Source organism: Lynx canadensis, chromosome C1, assembly GCF_007474595.2.
Source record: "Lynx canadensis isolate LIC74 chromosome C1, mLynCan4.pri.v2, whole genome shotgun sequence".
Lineage (NCBI taxonomy): Eukaryota > Metazoa > Chordata > Mammalia > Carnivora > Felidae > Lynx > Lynx canadensis.
This window is the reverse complement of record NC_044310.1, coordinates 7,227,135-7,250,875: the sequence shown is the minus strand read 5'-3', so window position 1 is coordinate 7,250,875 and position 23,741 is coordinate 7,227,135. Positions and strand designations below refer to the sequence as shown.

The 23,741-nt window shown below is 44.2% G+C and overlaps 1 protein-coding gene across 9 annotated transcripts in view; it reads right to left on the bottom strand.

Annotated features, from left to right (window-relative positions):
* The window catches only part of KIF1B (kinesin family member 1B), a 147,052-nt gene that overhangs the window by 16,880 nt on the left and 106,431 nt on the right, over window positions 1–23,741 (bottom strand). For all 9 annotated transcript variants that reach the window (XM_030327929.1, XM_030327932.1, XM_030327931.1 and 6 more), the window contains 12 exons: window positions 20,543–20,661; window positions 19,536–19,621; window positions 19,078–19,207; window positions 18,740–18,902; window positions 16,201–16,291; window positions 14,315–14,433; window positions 13,630–13,685; window positions 11,426–11,534; window positions 10,017–10,083; window positions 8,981–9,065; window positions 5,755–5,860; window positions 105–219 (listed from right to left, as the gene is read on the bottom strand). In XM_030327929.1, coding sequence (XP_030183789.1) covers window positions 105–219; window positions 5,755–5,860; window positions 8,981–9,065; window positions 10,017–10,083; window positions 11,426–11,534; window positions 13,630–13,685; window positions 14,315–14,433; window positions 16,201–16,291; window positions 18,740–18,902; window positions 19,078–19,207; window positions 19,536–19,621; window positions 20,543–20,661 — 1,246 coding nt within the window. The remainder of the gene's footprint in view (window positions 1–104; window positions 220–5,754; window positions 5,861–8,980; window positions 9,066–10,016; window positions 10,084–11,425; window positions 11,535–13,629; window positions 13,686–14,314; window positions 14,434–16,200; window positions 16,292–18,739; window positions 18,903–19,077; window positions 19,208–19,535; window positions 19,622–20,542; window positions 20,662–23,741) is intronic.

The window sequence follows — 23,741 nt, the reverse complement described above, 5'->3', positions numbered from 1 at the left end:
GGTTGACAAAAATCTGTCAAATCATTCCTCTTCATCTCCCACGGTCATCTGCCCACTGCTCAGGGCTGGCCATTTGTGGCCATTCAAGTTCAGAGTCTCCTCACCTCTAGGTATGCTGACAAGGTCATGTAGATCTTTTCCCCATAGGGTGTCACTCGGTTCAGAAGGAGAGAGTTATGGAGGGAGCTGTCCCACACGGCCTCGAAACGGTAGAAGGTCCTAAGGTCAGAAAGGCGAGAGGCAATTACCCAAAGAAGTGAAGTCACCTTAGTCGAGGTACTGTCACTGTCAGTAACACTACCGACACCCACAAACACCTGCAATATATCGAAATCTAACAACACAGTGGAGGCTTTATCCCCTCAGAGGAAGAGGTAGGTACCCTGTCTCTCACCCCACCCACTACCCAGGAGCACTCAGCTATGCCCCCCCCCCCCCACAAGCCTGCTTTTCTGCCTATAAACATAAAAATAGAGCAATCAAAGAGATTAGGATGAAAAGGATAAGTGGGTACAGACAGAAACTAAAGGAAGAAAGCCAAAAGGAGCTCCTCCATCAATCAACAAAGAGAGCAGGAAACAAATCCTCAGTAGCTTGTAAGCCTGTCTTCACATCACAGTCTGGTTCTGGAGCCTCAGAAATGTCACAAACATACCTGAGAAGATTGATGGAGGAAACAGGCAGGATAATTTAAGTACTGGGAGTCTTATTTTAAATAAAAAAAACAAGTGGTTATCCTTAGCTGATGTTTCAGAAAAAGAATAATTTTAAAGTAGAGCTGGCTAACTACTATTTGTTACTTTTCAAAAAAAAAAAATCCACACGAAAACAAATCTTACATTTAAATAACAACTAGAAGCTTGATTTAATGAGTACCTATAAACTTTTTAAAGTTGTTCTCGTATCTTCTTTGTAAAACCCCACAGGGCTGACCTGGCCTGACATCGGTTCTGTCCATTCTGCAGTCTCATCTGAAGCACTGTGCTGAGTTACAGACCAGCCCCCGACTGCCTGCAGTCCCCCCGCAGGCTCCATAACAGGTGTCTACCTCCGACAGCGCATGTTCCATCACTACTGGCTCTCGCCCGACTCAGCTGGCAAGCGTTTGTGCACACTGTGCTTCCTGCCCAATACACTCCTCCTAACTCCTTCCCAAATGGTAACCTTGCTATTGCTGTCTTTTCTAGATTTCCTGTGACAAATAACTGGCGTATTTTCTCTCTAAACACATGCCCGTGCTTCCTTCTCATGAAACTGTCGAGAGAAAACAATTCACTTCTAAAAGAACTCCCTAGCCACACCTCATCCTCCACGTGTCAGACTAGGGAGCTCTTCTAGAAGCCTGACCAGTTCATTTTGTAGCTGCTTCCACATCGAAGTCTTCCGCAAGTACCTGCCACTCTCTCAAACGCCTAGCTTTTGATGCAGTGTGGATGGGTCAAGAAAATACAAAGACACCAAAGGAACAAAGAAACATTTAACAAGACAGAGACAGGTAAAGCAACCAAGGGTCTCAAAAAGCAACCACAAAGGATGGCGGAAGTCTTCCTGGGCTCAGCAGAGAACACTTCATGCATCCACAGCGCCCTGTTTCAATCAAATAGTTCATTTTGGTTTAAAACACATTCTAATCCTGGGTGGTGATAAGCACTACTTGGGCAGAAGCTCCCTGAGAGCTCTGTCACCTGAGACTCTGCTTTTATTGTGTCCCTGTGTGTGTCGAGGTACCTGGAATGGGGCCTACCTGTCACACCACAAGATCTGGACACACCTGTGCTGAAGTGGAATGAACCCCCTTCTTAGAGCGAGGGCATCTATTACTCTGGAGAAGCCGGACAGAAGTCCCTGTCCCTCCTGCCTATATCTCTGACCCGTTAAATTTTCACACCGTGACTTAGCACCTCCCAGTGCCAATATTTAGGGTTCACGGCTCTCTTTCAACAGAGGCAAATGTTTTGAATTTGTCAAAGAAAAGCCTCTTCATTTCTGTTTTCAGGTTGGGTTTTCACTTAACCTAAGGAGGAAATTTCAGTGGTAGAACCTTGGCTAACAAAAAGGAATTTTTGACTCCAGTAAAATCTTCCTGCATTTGCAGGGGAGGGGACTTTTTTGTTTCGTTTGGTACTTGGGGGTGCTGCAGCACATTCTTTTGGAATACCCACTGAAGATGGCAATCCTTCAGAGATGGTTGTTAAGAAACAAGACTGGTGAGAAATGTCAACTGAATCAAGCTAGCAAGAGAATTTAGAATTAGAAACAGGGCTGAGTCCTGAGACATGTTTCCCTGTATGGCTCCTATGGTGGTTAAGAAATAATCCCAAATGGATTTCTCGAGATGTTCTGAACAATGGCAGTGTGTGTGTGTGTATGTGTGTGTGTGTGTGTGTGTGTGTGTGTGTATCTTTAAAAACCAAACAGACATTTTAGGCTATGTTGTCATGTATCACTTCCTTCATTTTTCTTCCCTAAATCAGATGAAGAGAGATGGCAAAGACTTCCTTCACTATTGAACCAGGACTTTTTTCTACTGCAAAAGAAGAAAATAGATAAGACAAGCAGTCCTGACAGAGAAAGAGAAATGTTTAAAAATAAACAGCCTATTTTTCACAGACTCAGCTGCCCAAATAGCTAAACTGGTCTCTTCTACGGCACAGGACAAAACAAAGAAAACAGTGAGTAATTATGCAAAGCTACAGAGCAACAAACCTTTCAAGCTGCTGACAGAGACAGGACAGACAAAGAACAGAAAACCCAGCCTGAGATTCCACGAAAGGAGGGGAGTAACGCTCTAATCGGTAATGCAGCAGAGGAAAACCCGAAGGCGCACAAGAATTAAATGGACAGGTCTAGTAAATGGAATGAGAGAATACGAACTCTGCCAATCATTTAAGAAGCTGTGTGTGAAACTATACACATCAGGAAAACCCAGGGAACAAAGGGTGCCGGAGAAGGTGTTGCTCTATCCTAGGTCTGCACGGGGAAAAACTACTAAATTAAAATAGTAGTCCAAGCAATGTAAGACATAAAGCATTCTGATAGACTAGAATCTTTATGTGCAAAAAAGCAAACAGAAAATACCTAGGAATGTCCTTATCAAGAAAGAGCCTGCAAAAACACAGAAAAGGCTTTTGTTAGTGCAGCAGTGGAACAAAAAAGGAAAGAGGAGAGGAAAGCAAAAGCGAAAAAAAAAATACATAAGACACATTTGCTGTTAAGCAAAGTAAATTCAAGTGGACAATTGACACAGAACTCCATGGGGCACAATTTGATAGACAGCTTACAGTGACATGGGTCCCTCTCTCCCGAAACATTTAATTAAGGAAAATGCTGGGCACAGAAGGGACTGTGGAGACCACCTCTATTAACACCCCCTCTCTGCAGATGACTCAGTACTGGAAGGGGTAGGAAGTTGCTGCAGAGTTAAGGGAAAACCAAAGCGATTCGGTAACACAGATGTGGGACTGGAAAGAAAAGCTGCAGTGGCCCCTGTTGGTCACACGCCACCATCAATACCCAGAGGTGCTCTCTCCTAGACACACGTGCACAACACACTCACAATGGAGTTCAAGTTCACCTTTAAACATTAAACCTTAGGCGAAAAGAACAAAAGCTCTTAACCAAATTCCATTTAGCAACTTGCCAAATTAGCTTAGGCTCTCCGTATTCCTAAAATGAAAAGATGGATGTCCATCACGCACTGAACATCCTAAACTAGATGGGTGTCTCATCCACCCAGACAGTCTGCTCCCCAGAACTGAGTGGTGTGCTTATCAAGTGTCAATAGTACCTGGTCTTGTTTATGCAGTTGTACTTACCATGATTATCTAAATTAATCAAGTATTAGGCAAAACAATGTAACGTGAGGGCAAAAATAATTTTTGTTCAGGGTGAAACAAAACTGAGTTGAATATTTTTAAACGGTTTGATAATGCTGAGTTGTCAAACAACTCAGCTGTCAAAAAACAGCTGTCAAACTAAGTTTGGGTGCGATCAATATAAAAAAGGGAAATATTAAAATTGTAATGACAGATGATAGAAAGCTGACAGGATTTTGCCATTCGATTTTCTTCAGAGGTTTCTACTTCTTGCTCCACAAAATTAAAAATCACAGATGATGAATTATGGGTGTGCTTTTGCAAGAAAGAGCATCCCAAGTCCAATAACTAAGGCTACAATTAAAGACAAGGCCTTGGCCCTATAGCAAGAGCTTGACAAGATAATGTACATTTATGGAGCTTAAATTAAAACGTTCAAAGTGCATATCTTTCTATTTTCCTTGACTTTGGCCGACTTTTTTGATTAATTAACTCTACACCTCTATTGTGGAAGATAAGCTGCTTTTGACAAAAGCCAAATTCATTTCCTGCTGCATCTGACCCGCGGCCAGGTATGAATCCCGGGACTTCCGAAGGTCACTCTAACACAGGCCATTTAGCTCAACCAGCGTTTCAACCAAACATCATCCTCCCCTGTGAGTTTTGCTAAGTAGCCTAGGAATATTTAGGATCTATTTCTCATAGCTGCAAAGAAAACATGGTGCGTGCCGGCTGCCTCGGCAGGCGAGGATACCATGCAGGGTTAGTGAGGACTTCAGAGAAATGGTACTGCTCACGATTCTGCCCAGGAACGGACCAGGGAGGACCAGAGCACGCTTCTGTCCCTCTGTCCGCCCCGGCCCCCCATACAGGTACACCCTCATACTCAGTCCCTCTCCCTCACAGCGCCTGCAGCTCCTCCTACAGGCAAAAAGCGAACAGATATTTGCTTTTTTTCCTCTTTCCTATGCAAAACTGTAACACAAGGAAACGGTGGGAAAAAATTAACTCTGGCCCAAACGTTTAATCCCATTTCTGCCTTTTGTCTCATTTTTCCTCTGCCTCTTCCCAGCATAGATGTGAGCAAGTTTTTCAGGAATACACAGAAGTATCCAGAAGTCCTCCTGTAATGCAAAGGCAGTGTTCTGAGCCCACATCTGCACACACAACCACCCGTTTCCCAGCCATTGCTACATACAGGAATGGAGTCTCTGTGCACAGTGACAGAACTCCTTTCCTGGGGACGTGAGGGGCCCAGAAGATTTATCTCCAGTCTGACATGGGAAAGTAGACTGGCTATGTACTTTATGCATTGTCTGTCATCACTTGATTATAAAATGGAATTTTAAGGGAAGCCAGTTTAAAATTAAAAATAAAATAAAATTCATTATTTACAGCAGATAACCTTGGTCAGAAGAGTTTATACATATGAATTTATCTCCTTTATGAGTGAACGAAAATGAAAAGCAAATACTAAGAATCCTGGAGCCTCTGCTGGCAGCAGCAAAGGATAAATACAGGAGGGTTTGCTGAGCCCAGGAGGGCACGTTTCCATGACACTTAGGACAGACAGACCTTTCCCACAGCAACCACTTCATAGGAGAGCACCTAGTCTCAGCAATAATTAATTTGTACTTTTAAACCCTTGGGAAGAATGCTGAATTTTCTTTTTCTGTTCTCGTCTCTAAGACTGTGTTTCATCTACTCAAACTCTATCCCGGAGAGAGTATTTTCACTCAGTGTTGGTAACGGATCCACATACGTGTAGCTCCACAATTACTTACTTTTGGAGAGCAGAGTGGCAGGGAGGAAAGGGATGTCTGAAGTGAAAGAGGAATTCGTTTCTGCCCCTGGACAGGAGTCACCAGTGAATGGGGAATCTAACGGTGTGGCGTCAACCTGCACGGGGCTGACTCATCACGCTGCTCAGGGGCCCTACCTGCTGGAGTTGTGGGAGGACTTCAGGTACTTGGCAGAGATAATATTTAGGGAGAGGATAGCATCGACTGCAGCCTCATCCACTTCAGCCTTGTTCCTGATCCGGCCTACGAGGAAGAATAAAGAAACTAGGACAGGGGTACACTTAACAACACAACAGAAACTCATTAAGCCAAAGAGAGACTTTTAAACCTGTGTACCTTCGGGTGCCGGAAGGGTCACTTAGCCAACCACCAAAGGGTCCTCCACTCTTCCCCCTGTTGTCTTCCCTTTCCTCCCCACATTTGGTCAACTGTGAAACCTTACTGACTCTTTGTTTGGAGTTTCTCATACTCATCTCAACTTCTAGTTCTCATACCACCTCCTGTTCACAAAGGTCACCCCCTTCCCGTCTGGAACACTGCGATGGCCATTTCACTGATCTCCTGGCTGCTCACCTCATCCCCCTCTCCAATCCACCCTACACTCACCTTACAGAGACTTCTGAAGCCACTGCCTTCATTATACCACTTAAAAAAATTTTTTTTAATGTTTATTTATTTTTGAGAGAGACAGAGCGTGAGTGGGGGAGGAACAGAGAGAGAGGACACAGAATCCAAAGCAGGTGCCAGGCTCTGAGCCATCAACATAGATGCCCGACATGGGGCTCGAACTTACAGAAGATCCTGACCTGAGCTGAAATCGAATGCTTAACCGACTGAGCCATGGAGGCGCCCCACCACTTTCCTGTTCAAAATCCTACAACTCTGTTTTCCAGTGAACACTAGGGGACGTACTGCAGAGAGGCTAAGAGCACAGCCTCTGGAGCTAGACGGTCTGGATTCAAATCTCAGCTTTAACACTTTCTGGCTGTGAAGCTTAGGCATATTGAGTCTTTGTTTCCTCTTCTATGAAGTGTGATTAGCAATTCTTCCCTTACATGATTGTTAAAACCATGTTATATATTTGTTATGTTAAATAATATTTTTAGAGCACTCAGAAAAGTATCTGGTATAGAGTAAGGACTACACAAGAGTTTGTTAAAATAAAAAAACAATAATAAAAAAAAAAAGCTTGAAAAACCACTGCCCTAGACAGAAGAGAGTACAATCTCCCTTCTAGGGGTTCTTAATGTGGTCCACAGATACTCAAGGGGTCTATGTATAAAATTCAGGAGGTCCATGAGCTTGAATGAGAAAAAAAATTACAACTTTATTTTCATGAGCCTCTGACTAAAATTTGGCATTTCCTTCAATTATGAAGGGAGGAGACAATCCACAGGAAAATCAGCAGAAGCTGTGACTCTATCCCTGTAGAAATCAGATGTTTTCATGTCATACTAAGGTAGAATATCTCAACATTCATCACTGCTCTGAGTGATAGAAATTAGACCTGCTGCTTCTTTGATGCATTTAATGCATTAATATGGAGAAAAGCTTATACTATGAATTTATTTAGTTGAGCAATCTCAGTATCACTAGTTCCCTTTGTAACCCTATGTACAGCTGACCCTTGAACAACACGGGTTTGAACTGCCTGGGTCCACTTACACACAGTTGTTTTTTCAGTAAATACAGGATAATATTGTAAATATATTTTCTCTTATGATTTTCTTCCCCCATGGTTTTTTTTTGTTTTTTTTTTTTTTAAAGTAGGCTTCATGCCCAGTGTGAAGCCCAAAGCAAGGCTTAAACTCATGACACTGAGATCAAGACCGGAGCTGAGATCAAGAGTCGGACGCTTGACTAACTGAGCCACTCAGGAGCACCCTCCCACCCTTATAATTTTCTTAATAACGTTTTTTTCTCTAGCTTACTTTAAGAATATAGTATATAATACATAAAACATACAAAATACATGTTAATCAACTGTTCACGTTATCAGGAAGGCTCTGGTCAACAAGAGGCTGTTAGCAGTTAAATTGTGGGGAGTCAAAATTATATGCAAATATTCAACTGCACTTCAAAACAATTTTTTTTAATGTTTATTTTTGAGAGATAGAAAGAGAGAAGGAGGGAGGGAGGGAGGGAGGGGCAGAGAGAGAGGGAGACACAGAATCTGAAGCAGGCTCCAGGCTCTGAGCTGTCAGCACAGAGCCCAACAAGGGGCTCAAACCCACGAACCGTGAGATCATGACCTGAGCCGAAGTCGGATACCTCACCAACTGAGCCACCGAGATGCCCCTATCCAACTGCACTTCTAACCCTTACTCTGTTCAGGGGTCAACCGTACTTTATTTTCTACATTTAAAAACATTAATTCTGAGGCTATCCCACTGCCAAAGGGGTCCATGGCAACACAGGATCCAGAACCCTGCCTTGGACTCTAAAGCTTATACGGTTTATCCAGTTTTTTCTTCTCATCAGGAGACCTTGGCCAGGGGTTTCTAGCCATCTGCATGTTAGACATGTTCCTGACTCTCTTTTCAAGATGTTTCTGTGTATGGAAAACAAGACAAATGAGAACCTTCTAATTTTTCCCACATCTGTGAAGATCCTCCTGGATCCTTTCTATTGTTAATTCTCAGCCCGGGGTCTTTCTCACTTGCCCTCATTTTGGCACTTACTCATCAAACTGCTCTATTTATTTATTATTTTTTAAGTTTACTTATTAATTTAAGTAATCTCTACACTCTACATGGGGCTTGAACTCATGACTCTGAGATCAAGAGTCGAATGCTCTACTGACTAAGCCAGCCAGGCACCCCCTCACTGCTCTGCACATACATATGTTGTCTCCTCAACAAAACCGCAGGCTTACAATGAGCAGACACCTCTCTTATGCCCTCTCAGAAGCTTTAAAACAGAGCCATTCCCATGGTAGCTGAGTAAAATAACGGTTGGTTGCGGGGCACCTGGGTGGCTCAGTCGGTTAAGCATCCAACTCCTGATTTCAGCTCAGGTCATGATCTCACGGTTCATGACATTGAGCCCTGTGTCGGGCTCTGTGCTGACAGCACAGAGCCAGCTTGGGATTCTCCCTCTCTCCCTCTCTCCCTCTCTCTCTCTCTCCCCCTCCCGCTCTGCCCCTCCCCCAATCTCGCTCTCTCTTGTTCTCCCTCTCTCAAAAATAAATAAATAAGCATTAAAAAACTAATGGCTGCTTGAATAACATATCCCTAATGATGGGAGTTGAGAAACAGAGTAGTTTCAAACTCTAGGCCACATATTCTCCAGTACTCTTTCTGCACATTCCCTGTGTTCCTCTAAAAAGCCTGGCTCTGTCCTCAGCTGAGGGAATGTACTCACCTACCACCAGCTCACGAACATCCTTCCAATGGAGCTCACTCCCCTTCTCATGGATAATGGTCACCGTGATCCTTCGCTGGATGCCCTAGGTAACGGAGCAGGGTTGTAATTTAGCTGGGACAATCGAGGATTTCCTCTTGTGTGCTGTTTTCTGGACTGCATGGTGTGGGGGTGGGCAAGACGAGAGGAACGGAGAGGGGGAAATGCTGTCCCCACTCTCTCTCTCTTTTTTTTTTTTTTTAAAGTAGGCTCCACACCCAATGTGGGGCTTGAACTCACAACACCCTGAGATCAGTCACACGTTCTACTGACTGAGCCGCCTTGGCGCCCCTCCACGGTTACTCTAAACAAAGGGATATAGGTCAGGGACTGAGGAAGAGCCAGGTTCTGGTATGGCTTTAAGAACAAGTGACTAGATGGTAGACCCAGAATATGAGACCCTCAGCTCCTATGCCCACCTGGGTGATAAGCATTTTTCTTAAAGATTTTACTTTTAAGTAATCTCTACACCCAATGTGGGGCTTAAACTCACAACCCCGAGATCAAGAGTCACGGGCTCCGCTGACGGAGCCAGCCAGGCGCCCCGGGCATAAGCATGTTGGAGCACTGACCGAATCCACTTTTGATTTACCAAAGGAGGACACCTGTATTTCCTGGCCAGATTTTAGTCCATTGCAACTTTCATCCTCTATCCCCATTAAGAACTTTTAACTATAAACGTACGGTCTCCAAACATGGAAACTATATACAAGAAAATAAAATTGCATAAAATGACATGCGAGCTGCACAAATTATAGTAGTTGAATAAAAGTCTTTTTCAAAATAGGTCTCTCAAAATATATTTCTACGTATGAGCAAGCGTATAATACAAGCCAAGGTCTGAGGAAGAAACATTAAAAAACATAAAAAAAAAGAAAAAAAAAGTACAATGTCTCCTGATCCCCAAATCTGCTTAAAGTGGAGAGGGAAAACAGAGACACAGAAAGAGCTCTGTTTTGGTTCTCTCCTAGGCCCTCTCTGGCTCCCTCATTAGTACCTGGTGAAGCAAAAATGTCCCCTGGCAGGGCAAGCCTGCTGTGTGGTCAACCACGGCTGGGATGTACCTAGAAGAACAGAAACGCAGAGAAAGCAGTCAGACGGGACGCCTGCGCGGAGGGCTCCGCCCGCAAGGTCTTCTCTGCTGCGACATCCCCCAGTGGTCTCGGTTTCCCTGGTCTTCCTCACCATTTGGGCATTCAGTGAGTCACACGGTCACTTGCATTTAATAAACCTTCTCACGTATCCGTGCCACATCCCCCTTACTAGACCCAAGTGCTCGAAGCACAGGAACATTTTTGGCTCCCTCCCAGCCTCCTGCATAACAGATATTCCATAAATAATGTACAACTGCAACAGCAAGTGTCAGGAGGTAGGAAAGGGGTCATTTCAGATTTCAGGTAGTTTTTAAGGATCAGAAAGCAATTAACTCAGTAGAAACTACTACTATGACTATGTCTCCCTCATGATGCAAGTTATAATCACATTACAGATCTGTGTACGGAAAGTACAGCTTCTTAAAGCCGTGTCACTACTGGCAACGAAATATGGGACTGATACAGCCAGACTCTCCTATCAGTAGGAACACAAAAAATGTTTCATGGAGATGATCGTGAGGGTGGTACTCAGCATTATAAACAGAGGATCATTAGGATAACATTTTTTCCTTACCCTTTACATTAACCAATAAAGCCCCTTGCCTCTGTTTCAGGAATGGGATCTTTATTTGTGTTTTTCCAAATGCAATTAGAGACAACTGTGAACAAGAATTATATTCACCACTCGCTCTAACACAGCTCACAGAGAGTAAGCTGATGTTGACTCTTTTCATCTAGGACAACAGACCTCAACCGGGGGTGATTTGTAACGTCTGAGGACATTTTTGGTTGTCACACTGAAGGCAGGTGCTACTGGCCCCTTGTGAGAAGAAGCCAGGGATGCAACTACATATCCTACGATACACAGGACCGCCCCCCATGACGGAGACTTATCTGGCCCAAAACAGTGCTAAGGCTGAGAAACCCTGGTCTAAAGAAACATTCTGCCCCCAAATCCTCTCACTGAGATTATTAAGATAAGTTGTGACTATATTATGCACAAAATGCTTCTGATTCCCTTTGCTCTGCTGCTATTAAAATACCCACTGTGTAAGTTTTCTTCCCTCATACAAGGTGCCAGTCTCCACGTTCTTGCTGTTGCTAACAAGAAGGCAAATTAGTATTCTGGACAGTCCCTTCTTTGACAAACATCTAATTCAAAAGAATAACACCACCAAAAATTCACTTCAAAACTGGAAGTCAACAGTGACGATGATTCATTAACCTGAATATGAGCAGAGAGGCTCAAAATTGCATTTTTTAATTTTGAAAAACTTTGCCCTTGTTTAAAAATTTAGAAAGTTAGACTTACTCTCCTGTAGGCTCCAGTTCACTGATCTCAAACCAAACCAGAAGATCGTACTTGCTCATGCTCTGGCCAAGGCTGGTTTTGCTCATGGTGTTTAACTTGGTAGCTGGAACTTTCAAAAGTTTTTAGAAAATGTCAAAATCTGGTCCAAGTCTACTTAGTAAAAGTATAAACTTCTCTTCAAGGACACACTTGGGAAAAAGGCAACGAAAGTCAGGGCTCCATTTCAATGCAGAAGACTCGGAAAAATGTCACCATCTACTGCATTAGTGACTCTAAATTCAGAGAACTGGGAAGATGGAGAGTCGGCTTCTTTCTGCCTCTCAACAAACAGTATCCACTGACAAGAAAATGGGTTTCGTGCAGAGTGAACGTGCTCACAAAACTATTCAAAAACCTTCCTTAGACTGTCGTATGTTCTGGCATGTGTAGCATGGTAACACTGTGGGAGAGACAGTGTGGACAGAGCCTCGTACGTCACAGGCTCTCTTCAAAGCTGGAGTGCGTGAAGGAGAACCCGTGCTCCCACCCAGTGGTGCCCAAACCTCCCTGCGCATTGGAGTCACCCAGGGATCTTAAAGCAAAGCCCAGGCAAGTAAATCATAATTTCCAGGGGTGGGACCCAGTCCGCCAAGAAGACCGAACCCCGTCTAGGGACTCTAATGTGTGGGTAAGTTTAGGAACCACTGGTCCAAGATGCAAATACAGGATTCTATAAATGATCTTATGTTACACATTTTCTTCACATTTAAATTCCATATTATTAACTGTACTGGTGAAATAAGTTAGCCGAAAACACAGTATTTCCAAGAATTCCAAATTCTACGTGGTGGGTATTTTGAAACACTACACGGAAATTCTAAAATCTGGCAATACAAAGAGCGCTCTCTGCTCAGAACCTGGGAGCACTGGAGTGAGAGTCCGGTGGCTTGGGATCTAATACCGTTCAATCACTAACTATCTATGTGACTTGGGTTGAGTTGCTTAATCTCTGGGAGTCTGTCTCCTCATCTACAAAACGTAGATCGTTAATATTTAGCCTGCTATCTTGAAAACGTATCGTGAGGACCCACTCATAGATACCTGGGTATTTAGATACCCAGGAAGTATCTACAGGGGCCCAATACATACAGCACCAGTCAAATGTTAGCCTGTCTGCACTATTCACTCCAGCTGAATTCCACACTAGTTGGTGATGCTAGTCGAGAAAAAAATAGTGTCACTGATTCTGGTGATCACCTGATGGTCAGAAAGTGAAATCAGAAGCATTAAAAAAACAAAAACAAAACCCACTCGCTAATAAAAATCTTGAAAACTAAAGATACCATTACAAAGAATCCAAACGAGCACACAATGAGGCCCTCACCTTCTGTGGCGATGTGAAAGAGGCACAAGGAGAGAAGGTGTGTCCTCACACATCTCCAAAGGAAACGTGGTCCTGACAACATGCTAGACTCTACGTTCGGGTCAAGCAGCAAGGAGAAACCCCAGCGTTTCGTACGCAGAGAGCCAGGCTTTAGGATGAGCCCGGAGGACGGTTCTACATCTAAGGCAGAGCTAAATCGGCTACTAACCATCTCTTTTAGGTGCCCTCTCACTCTGGCAGCTGGGAACTGGCAGAGGGAGGAAAGGGGGCGATGTGTCTGCCCCATCCCGGAAGGTGGCAACAGCGGAGGAAGCAAGCGCGTTGGCGTGCTCAGAAACCGCGTCCAACACATGCACATTCACATAGTCAGCTACGAGAAACCGAATCAGTTCAATCTTTCTCTCATGGTCTGAAGGCAGGATGGAGAGCAGCAGTACGGAGGTGGAGAGCAAGTGTGGGCGGGGTGGGAAGGTGGCAAGTGGGCAACAAGGAGAGAGGATGAGAATGAAGAGAAAGCAAAACAGATGAATGAACATGCAGAATACATTCGATATGCAAAGAAACGCGCGGTCGCCAATCAGTTATGAGGAGTTACATACAAAAAGCAGAGAGATTTAGGAACAGGATGCTTATCAAAATCTGTAATAAGAAGACCAGAAAGTTGGCAGGGAGAGAGAGCCCTATCGTTTCTGACTTCCCATTTAAATCAGGAACCAAGAATCCTAGCTCCTGCTAGACACAGGAATATGTAAGCACGCACCAAGTGGAGCGGGAATGTGCAAATGGTTTCTATCTGAAAAGCCATCGGAATCAGAGCCGTGTCACCCCAAGGAGGGCTCACCTGGCTTGGAGAGCGGCATGGGCGGAGGGAAGAAGCGTCGAGATGGCTGAGGCGGGCTGCAAAGGAAGGGGACAAAGTTCAAGACTGAGAAAGGGTCCCATCAATGGCGTGTTCAAATCCCCTCTAGAAACGGATCCCTGGCACTTGCAAATGAGGCCTAATATCAGATACCAGATATAACCCCACACAGTGAAACTGAGGCTAAGACATTTTAACAACAGTGCCCTTGGGTGTCCCAGTTAATAAACAGGAGAAGTCTTCTGTTAACACGGATACTCTGCCATCTCCCAAAAGGCCCCATTGCTGCTCTCCTCACCACTTTCAACGTCTCTACTTACAGCTTATGCTTCATATAGTTCTGGGCTAGTTAGGAACAATTACACAGAATTCTCATGTCGCATCACCTCAACTCTCTATCCTATTCAAAGTCTCTTCCTACAAAAGAGATAGCACCCCAGGTCAGCTGGGCAAAATTCAATGCGCTCTACCTACAATTAGTGGTTCGGTGGCTTAGAAAAAAGGTGGTGACGTTTCTAAAGAGGAAATTTTCAGGGACCACAGAAAACTGTTCTTCAGTTCTCTTAGTCCCGCAACAGATTTTTTCCTTCCCGTCAAGTGGCAATGACAGTAAGAACAAGCCAACGATAATATCAGCAACAAGAATCTTTGCTTCTCTGGTCCAAACCTGTTAAGGTCCTGTCCTTGCAGATGAAGCGGGTGCTGCTGATAATGCCCAAAGACTTCAAATACTATCGGCTTGGTTTTGATATAGTCCACGAATGATTCAGTGACCTCCACTGCAATCTAATGAGGAATAAAGCCAAGCTAGATTAGGGAATGATTTACTCTAACAAACCCACATTTTTGCTGCAGTCAGAATTTTAGCACTTCTGAGTAGCCAGGGTGTGCTGGGGATTTGACTCTGCGGGTCTCCCACACCAAGACAGGGGCTCCGCACTGGTTTTCATTCTAAAGCAACTTTGGTAATAAACTTTAGGCCTTCAAGACCCTCCGTCGTCTGCACCTGCTGCCCTTTACACACTTACTGTTTTGGCATAAACTCACCCGCCGCTCCTCTCTCCCCTGTTGAGCCTGAGGACCTGCGCAGGCTATTCCCCTGCCTGTAAGGCCTGCTCCTGTCTCTGTGCCTGTGAGTCATTCGCAGACTTCCAGGCCTGGCTTGAATAGTAACGACAGTGAGAAAACCATGCCTGTTGACAAGGCACCAGGTACATAACCAAGTCTGACCCACCTTTTCTTATCACGCTACATCCTTCAGAAAGTTCCCACCTCCTTTCCCCACCCAACTACCAAGCCCGCCCCCTGCCCCCACAGAAAAAGTAACCTAAAGTATCTTTCTGTTAATGGAAATAACTTTCCCTTCTTTCTACTTCCTTTGCATTTAACAAATACCTTGCTAATAAGTAAGGTCTCTAGGCCATGTGATACTACTGTTTCAATACGCGTTTTATTTCTCTATCATCCTAAGCTCTTCGGGGACACAACCCTCTGTGATTCATCACTCTTCCCTGGTGGCGTCAGCACAGTCCTTGTGCACACTATCCTCATGAGTATTTCTCAGATACACGCATGCTCATACTCATGCAATTAAACATAAAGAAAGTGGGTTTCGTGTTTGCTGTTCCGTCTTCAGAGCTGTCCTTTCCGCTCGGACTTTAGAGAGTGAATACGGTTAACAAGAGAAGGAGTGCGGTTCAGGTCGTAGTGAATATCCTAGACACCACAGCCGCATTGCTCTGGGCTTAAACCCCATCTCTGCCTCTTGTGAGCTCTGTAACTTTGGTGAGTGACTTTAACTGTTCTGCGCCTCAGTTATCTCAGCTGTCATTTGGGGGTCATGAGGGTCTGCGGTAGAAAGGTGAGGATTAAACGAATTAAGACACACAAGTGTCTCAGAACAGTGACTGACACAAAATAAGCTCTCAAAGAATGTTAGCTATTGTGAGGATGATGACTTCTGAATAGAGTTTGGGTGACCCTTCCTGGAAGAGACAGAAGCTCTGTTGTCTTACTCCACGTCTGAGAGAGCTGTAAGGGGCACTAACGGATTAATCATAGTATCAGCTGCAAGGAAAACAGACTGAATCTTAATTTAGCTACAAAAGGTAACGTAGTGTTTTTTTTTAACCTTATTTGCAACTGAGCAACGTCTAAGTATCTTCTAGTTTAAAGAATAATACGTTAACTTTAACAAAACTCGTACTAAATGTGCGTATTTTTCTAGGAAGGAAACGCTAAAAACAACTCACTACATTCAAACTGATGGAAGATTTTATTGGCAGACCAACCCCCACATTGTTACACAGGGAAGGCTGGCTGCACGGTCCGCTGAGGATGACCTCACCGCTCTAGCCACTCCCTCCATTGTCTATTCTCACCAGGAAGCTCCACCCCCCCCCCCCCCCCCCCCCCCAACCCCAGGCACAGCAGTTTGGACGATCCTTCCTCCTGGGCTGAGAAAGCCAGAGGCTGCCCACACAGGACGAGGGCCTAACACCAGCCGCTATGGGGGCCCCCAAACCTGCAAGGCCTTTGGCAAAAACCACTTACATTCTGCACGTGATAAAAGCCCAGAGGACTTCCTCTGCCGTTGTTTTTGAGGGGTTCGGTGGAGAACGCTTCATCATGGCGATGCAAAAAGCTTAATAAAAAAATAAGACACATGAATTTCACATTAAACAGTTTCATCAACATCGATGTCGTAGGAACCTGACTTGGATCGTATGGAAAGGAGCAGCCTACTTCAGCAGAGGCTTTCACTGAGCCAAGTAATTTGTAGTTCCTTGTAATGCACGTTTTCCATGATCACTCAGATAGCATTTTAGATTTTATTTCAAAAATGACCGAAAGATTAACTGACCCTGACCACTTAGCCACCTGAACGCATATGCAAGACCTCAGATAGCAGAGCAAGAGTGAATTCAGGGAATTACTGTTTCTTTGTAGGAACATATTTTACTGAGAAAAAAAAATTATAAAATCATTCTGTGTAGAAAAGATGTGGCATATTCAGGCTTCTATAAGGTAGTGCTAAAGCCTGTGTTTGGCATTCTTGCCTAGGAGTCTCCCTAAAGACCTGCAAAGATTAGATTTAAACGTCAGCTCCTCCAGGAAGTCTTCCCTGGCTCACCCAAACAGTTCTGTCTTCCCACAGCACTAGGGACCCATTTTCTCCTCGACAGCAATTTCACTCTTTAAAATAATGTATTTACATGCCTGTCTCCCCGAGAGACAGCGAGTATCTCCTACAGTGCTCCAGATACAGAAGATACTCCTGAAATATTTGTGAAGCGATAGACTATGCTTATTCTCACAGACTGTGAGTTTTTATTGTTCTCTCTTCCTCCCTATTAGCCTGAAATGAAAAGAGGTAGAGAATTAAAGCAAACTCAATACAAAGACTTACTCCCAGACAGAAATATCCATCGGAAGGACATCCCACAAGAAAACAAGGCGGGGAAAGGAATGAATACTTTGAATAGGGTGCCGAAACCAGGATTATGAACTCCCTGTCTTCCAAATCAGCTCACGGAGTCCGAGGGCAGCAGTGTACTTTTGCCCCACATTCCTCATCCCAGATGCCACCTGCTGCCGGCACTGAAGCGTTCCGCACTACATGCACCTTATTGGTTTTCTTCTCACTCTTCTCCTTAGCCCTCTCTTTCTCTCCTACTTGTACATCTTACTCCTTTTCTTCCTTCCAATTTCTTCCTATCCAGACCATACACCCATACATGCCAGAGGCTCCAGGGGCATTACTTGATTTGCAATCTATACTCCTCCATGTTCTGCTTATTACAGCAGGTACAAATATCCTGGGGTTCCACATGGGTACAAATATCCATGGGTTTCATAGATGCATGAAACCGTCCATACTGCTTGACAGCTGTGTCTTCTCTACACAAGCCAGATAAGAGTCCGTAATAGCTCAAGAAGAATCTGAATCTTCTTTCAACATGAGTCAACATGCCGTCTTCTCCAGAGCTGACCCCAGGTAGAGATGCTGCTCTCTCTTTGGAGATGTTAGGACAAAAGATCAACCTAACATTACTGACATTTCAGGTGCCAGTTAACCAAGGAGGTCTGTTTCCTAAAACATTCCAGTTGCCCCACAAGAATAACGATGAAAGCTCAAAGCAACTGGTTCATCTAGCAAACTCCATTGCACCCCCCCCCCCCCCACCCATGTTAACTTAGGGTTGCCAGTGAAAACACACTGAATGGGCAAAATCAATACTTCAACAACAACTAGGAGTTAGAGCAAATGACATTAGTGGTCTACTATGCAGTAATCACATTTGCTTCAGGACTTGGCTAAAATCTCTAGAAAGGCGGTGCTTTGTCAACTGCATTAGGATGCCTGGGAAGGCCGAGGCACATTCTGAGGGAGAGGGACAGCAGAACTTTCTAGAGCAGCCTCGTGATGGCACCAGGGGCCAACTGATGGAACAGGGCGGGTCAGATGTCACTCTCTGTGGCCCTTCACAAGTACTGAAAAGATATACTGATGTCTGGAGGCATTAAAACTGAAGACTGACAAAAAAAGTGTTTTCCGAGGGAGGTCTTAAAAAGAATTCCAGGGCTCAAGAGGGTTATAGGCTGGAGAGAGCTTGTAGCAGAGGAGGAGCCAAACCCGTCACATCTTCTCCACATACTAGCTATTTTTCAGTTGACGTGGAATTTTACTCTCCTTTATATTATTTAAGTCAGTATTCGACAGGCATAATTGGTGGATGGACAATTCGCTGCCTTCAGGCTTGTTTATTGGTAAGATACTGCTCCATGAAGAGCATTAGAATGACTAATAACCAGGCTTATCTAGATCAGATCCTGTACTGCCAGCAGAGGGGACAGGCCACAGCGGAACCCTGTGGCAGATGCACGGTCACACTCCTCCCCACGGCCAACTCTCTTTCATACCATTTTACGTGCCTGGTAGCAGTCCCATCTGGGGTGAAGAAAGCCTTTATTTCAGAAACTGCTGGTTGTGTACCTGATGAGAGCGGTACTACGTCACATATGTGGTGCACCCTGTGGTTCACAGAGGACTGGGTCAACAGCCAGGATGGCGGAACCGGGGGCGGCTTACTTGAACTGACAGAAGATGTCTGCGTACTCCGGAAGGATCCCACTGGCCTGTAGCACTGTCACGCGGAAAGTGAAGGCGCTGCCCAGTTTCAGGTGGTTGCCGATCTCTTCAGAAAACCCTTCCATGACCATCTTACCATCCAGCAAAGTGCCTGACTTCAAATCTAAAGAGGGTCAAATTAGCACACAGGTGATCCAAATAATGCACACCACCTTTCAAAGAGGAGAGAGCAGAGCATTTCCACTCCCAGTGGATGAAAGAACTGTCCCCCTTGACAGCGCTCAATATTTTCCCCTCTTTGAAAATGTCCCCAGTCATAGTAAACTCTGTCTACGTACCCAAGTCATTCATTCGATTGATTTCTTCTGGAGGAGTGATGACCTCAGAACTCTGACCCTGCCCTTCCACAATCCTCAGTTCCTCCAGAGACAGACCAGAACGAGTCATTGCCACGGAAGAAAAGTCATTCTGAAAACAGGCAGGAGCAGGTGGATGATCAAGCTGCACGGCAGTGTGTTTTCCCCAATCTCCTTACTTGTGTCTATTTGCCCAACAAGTAACGGTGACTGGAAAGCTATGTGCATTGAGAGCTGAGAAAAGGCGATACAATAAAATATAAATACCCCTTTACCTCTGTAAGCGTTAGATGTGTCCCATGATCTACGAACAACCCCGGGGTTACCCATCTTTTGTGATTCTAGTCAGAAGAACGGTTCTCCAGTGAACACCCTCCTTATAAACCCGTCTTCCACTTTCTCCTTTTATGAGGTTTTTCTCCTTCCAGAAGGCTTCTCACCTGATTAAAGTACTCGTTATCAAAAGATATTTTAGCTGTTCCTGATTGTCGAATTCCGGAGCCATAATCAGGAGCTTCCTCATCCGCTAAGTAGGGGGAAAAAAAAAGGATCAAGTGAGACTACATATGGGGCAGGGGGGAATGGCTCCTGTTGGATCATAAATAGGAAAGTAGTGGGGCCCTCCGGTTCGAGAACTTTAATAAGACATATTAAAGAATAAGGCTTATGCATAAGAAAGGAAGAAAAGCTGGAAGCAGGAAAGTCACAAAGGGCTGCTTCCAGCTCTACTCAGGTAAATTTACCAACCTGCTTAGCTCAAATGAGGCTAGTTAATAAAGAACCAGTTTTATCCTTGATATTGTTCAAATGTCATACCTAGAAATACCGATCCTTCGCTTGGCAAGATGATGTTCAATACCACCCAACAAATATTTGAAGAAGGAATATTTGCAGAGGTTTTCATAAACTCCACCCTGGCGACTATGCCACAGATTTCCATGGGGAGAAGCTGAAAGGTCGCTCAACACAACGTGGCACTTGGAAATTAAAAGACAAAAACTACAGGAAATGGCCACATTCTTCCCTCAGAATGTAGGCTGGATCACGGAAAAGTATAAAATATCGGAATCTTGATCCATGCCCAACAAAAGAGAGGCAAAGGACAGAGCTGTCTACCTGAAGTACCCTGCAAGAAAATTAAGCAAGACAGAGTCGTGGAAATCTGTTACTTCTGAAGCAGTTTTACCAATGTCTTTTATAAAGTCAATCCGAGAGCTGTTCTTCATGTTAAAGGAGATCCCTTCATCCGTTACTCCAAAATAGCTGTAGCCCAGATTAAATAGAACCCGTTTATGATACTCGGGAATAATAACTAAAAGGAACCAGTAAAGGCTTTCTCCAAGGCAGCCCGTCAATCACGTAACCGAAGCGTGGCCCCCACACAATGGGACTGCTCTGTCTCTGGGCAAAGACTCCCCAGCTCCCAGTCCGGGAGAGGGTCACCTACCTGCAATGGCCTGCACAGCCACACGCAGAAATCCCCGCACTTCACCCTTCTCACTGACAATGGCCACCCTGTGAATCAGGGGCACAGGATACAGCAGGTTGCTCAGGTAAACAAATGCCCTGGAGACAGAAACCGGCAGACAAACATCTGAGCATCCCACAGACAGAGAGGCTGGCTTTCAGAGTTACCGAGAATATCTTCAAGAAACTGTGAGCTGGCTTCTGGGCCCTGTCTTAAGGTCACCTTTCTGTTCTGTACTCCCAGACTGCCCCCTCCCGCCCCCGCCCCCATTGCATTTTCAGCACAGATGATACAGAAAGAAATGCAAATGCTTGGTAAAGCACTTGACAAAGACCAACTTATACCAAATTACTTCCTATAAAAATGATGAGTTAAAAAAAAAAAAAAAAAAGACTAGTTGGAGGTCGAAGAGTAACAATTGGAAGCAGACTTTCGAGGTACTGCCCTATGGATGCTGCTAAGGGTGGAGAAAAGGGAGCCCACCGAAGAGCCTCACCTTTCAACATCAGCAATTATAAAGGTGTTTTGTTTTGTTTCTCCCAACAGATAAAACAGAAATCAGGAGACAAAAAAGGCAGGGAAATGTGATGAAACATAGTTAATTACTCTAAAACAGATTTCAATTCACAGCATTATGGGTCTTTATTTTTCCCCTAGGAAATGACTGTTATCTTCAGGCAGTGACTGACTGACACACGTGAACAGAGAGGCTCTGTAGCTAGAAGTTTCTGCGTAGCAAGCATATAGGAGACCCTGGCAGGGCACTGAGACAAATGTTGAGGGAGAAGACAGCTGATCTCTAAAGGGCTGCTTTTGCTCCTGGATCCAAAACTTAACTCAGAAATGCAAACACAGAAGGGAGGTTACAGACCTCACATGGTCGATTTCAAACAAACTAGCAGTCCTATGGCACATTTGCACTCTTTTACTTCTTCCGTTATTTTGTAGCTACTGAGGGGTTTTTTTTAAATGATAAAAATGCGATCACAAAGCTTAGGAGTGTTCATGTCAATCAGTGGATGGGATATAGAATCTAGTTCCCACTGTTACTCCTGTCTTCCGACTTGGTATATGCTGATCTTTGAACACAAGGCAAAACAAAGAGCAAACATTTGCACCAAGGAATCAAACATAACTGAACGTGACACATGTGGCTTTCTGCTTCTTTTCCTGCTCTGTATCTACTTTAAAACAAAGAGAAAAGAAGATGGAGGGGATCTGTGGGGTTTCAACTCAATGTAATGACAAAAAAAACCACACACAGAAAATAGACAAAATACACCACAGAAAAACAAATGTTAATAAAACTCTAAGAGCATAAATGAAATGTGAATGAAAAGTATAACAAAAATAACTAACTGTAAATAAAACACTGAATCAGATCAAATGAAGTCTATTTCCCTTTCAGTCTGCTCCAAAGGCGGGGAGGGAAATGCTAAGAAACAGAGGATTAAGACTTTGTTGTATAAAAATTAAAAAACGAAAAGTCTTCTAAAAAGGGTTACGAACGAGACTCTCAAACATCAAAGTGCTGTGACAGAGTTTAAAGACTGAGAATCTGGCTTAAGGTACCAAATGGATCGTTTCACTTCCAAGGCGGCACCACACAGACCACCTCTGTCTCTCCATGGCATTCCGGCCACACCTGCTGGCATTCGACGCCTGGCCATCACCGAGCCACTGCACATTCTTGTCCCCTGCCTGGAGTCCTCCCTGAACGCTGTGACCCACCTCACACCACTGATTTCACTCCTTCAGGTCTTAGTCTGAACACCGTTCTCACGACAGCCCCCGCTTCCCCCCCCCCCCCCCCCCCCCGCCCCACCGCCTCTGGTGTTAAATGATCTCGGGAACACGATTCCATCATTGCTATGATTTCTGTTTATTTATGTGATTATCTGTCTGTCTCGCCCACCAGACTGTGAACCTGTGAGAGCAGAAATCATGTCTGGTTTTGCTTGCCCCTGCCTACAGAGGGTCTGGCATATCTGAGTAAACATACTCAATAAATATCTGGTGTACGACTTAACGTCTAGGTACGTAAGTGAAGAAAAAATGATGTGCTCTCTATCTTTAAGTAGAAATGGAACATTTCCCAGAAAAATGGGTTACACCAGAGGTAGAGAAGCAAAGCCATCCAACCTTACATACCAGGTTGATTTTTCTAAGCTATACTCAAGATGGACATTAACTATATAGAACAAGTTTAGGTTCCTCGCTTGTCTTGATTTGCATAGCTGGTTGTATACTTAGAACAGGAACCCCTGTTTCTAATTTTCAAAAAGCTTACCACTTGAAGGCACCACATATCATGTTCACACACACATTACAACAAAGCACTGTCTGAGCACACATTAAAGACAAGAATCTCCTTTCTGCCCATGGCAATGGCTATTGCAAAGGTGAACAAACAGAAAGTATTCTTGTAAATTTCCCTTTTTAGAAGAGAATTCTGTAATCCTATGGCAGTGGCAGGGGCACTGTGGCCACACAAGGGCACAGTCGCCAGACAGCTCCCTGTCCTATTATCAGAACAGAGTCCTCAGCCCAAAGTCAATGCTGTATTAAGTTCTCCTCTGAAGTTTTTTAAACTGGAATTTTAATAAATACTCTGCATTCTTGAGAGTCCTTCTACTTTGAGCTAGCAGACTGAAGGAGAACAGGGATGAGACAGGGTAAGATGTAAAGGATATATTAGCATAAATTCTGTGAAGTTACATCAAGAAGGGAAACAAATTTTGTCAACATAAAGATAAGACAAATCAGTATAATTATGGTTCTAGTTACAGAAAAAAAAAATGTCAGTTCAGACTTAGGTATTAGAATAACCATCTTTACTCCCTTTTAACCCAGAGACTAGCTTAAATATTTTACATTTCATCCCAAATTATGATGGATGGTTCATAACATCCCAGCATGCCATAAGAGAACAGCTAAAGGGACAAGCTCTTTTAACATTCACATAAAAATTCACCAGAGGCAGCCAAGGCCAAGAAACAAAACCTACAAATGGAATTTCACAAGAAACTGGAAAATTTTATGAGGGAATTGTATTTGCAATTAACGTGCCAATAGGGGAAATCCAATCTTGTGAATCACAAAAACAGGAAAGAGGTCACTTCTCTTACCCAGATGTTGACCACTACATAACTGGGTGATGTTGGACAGGTATCAGTTT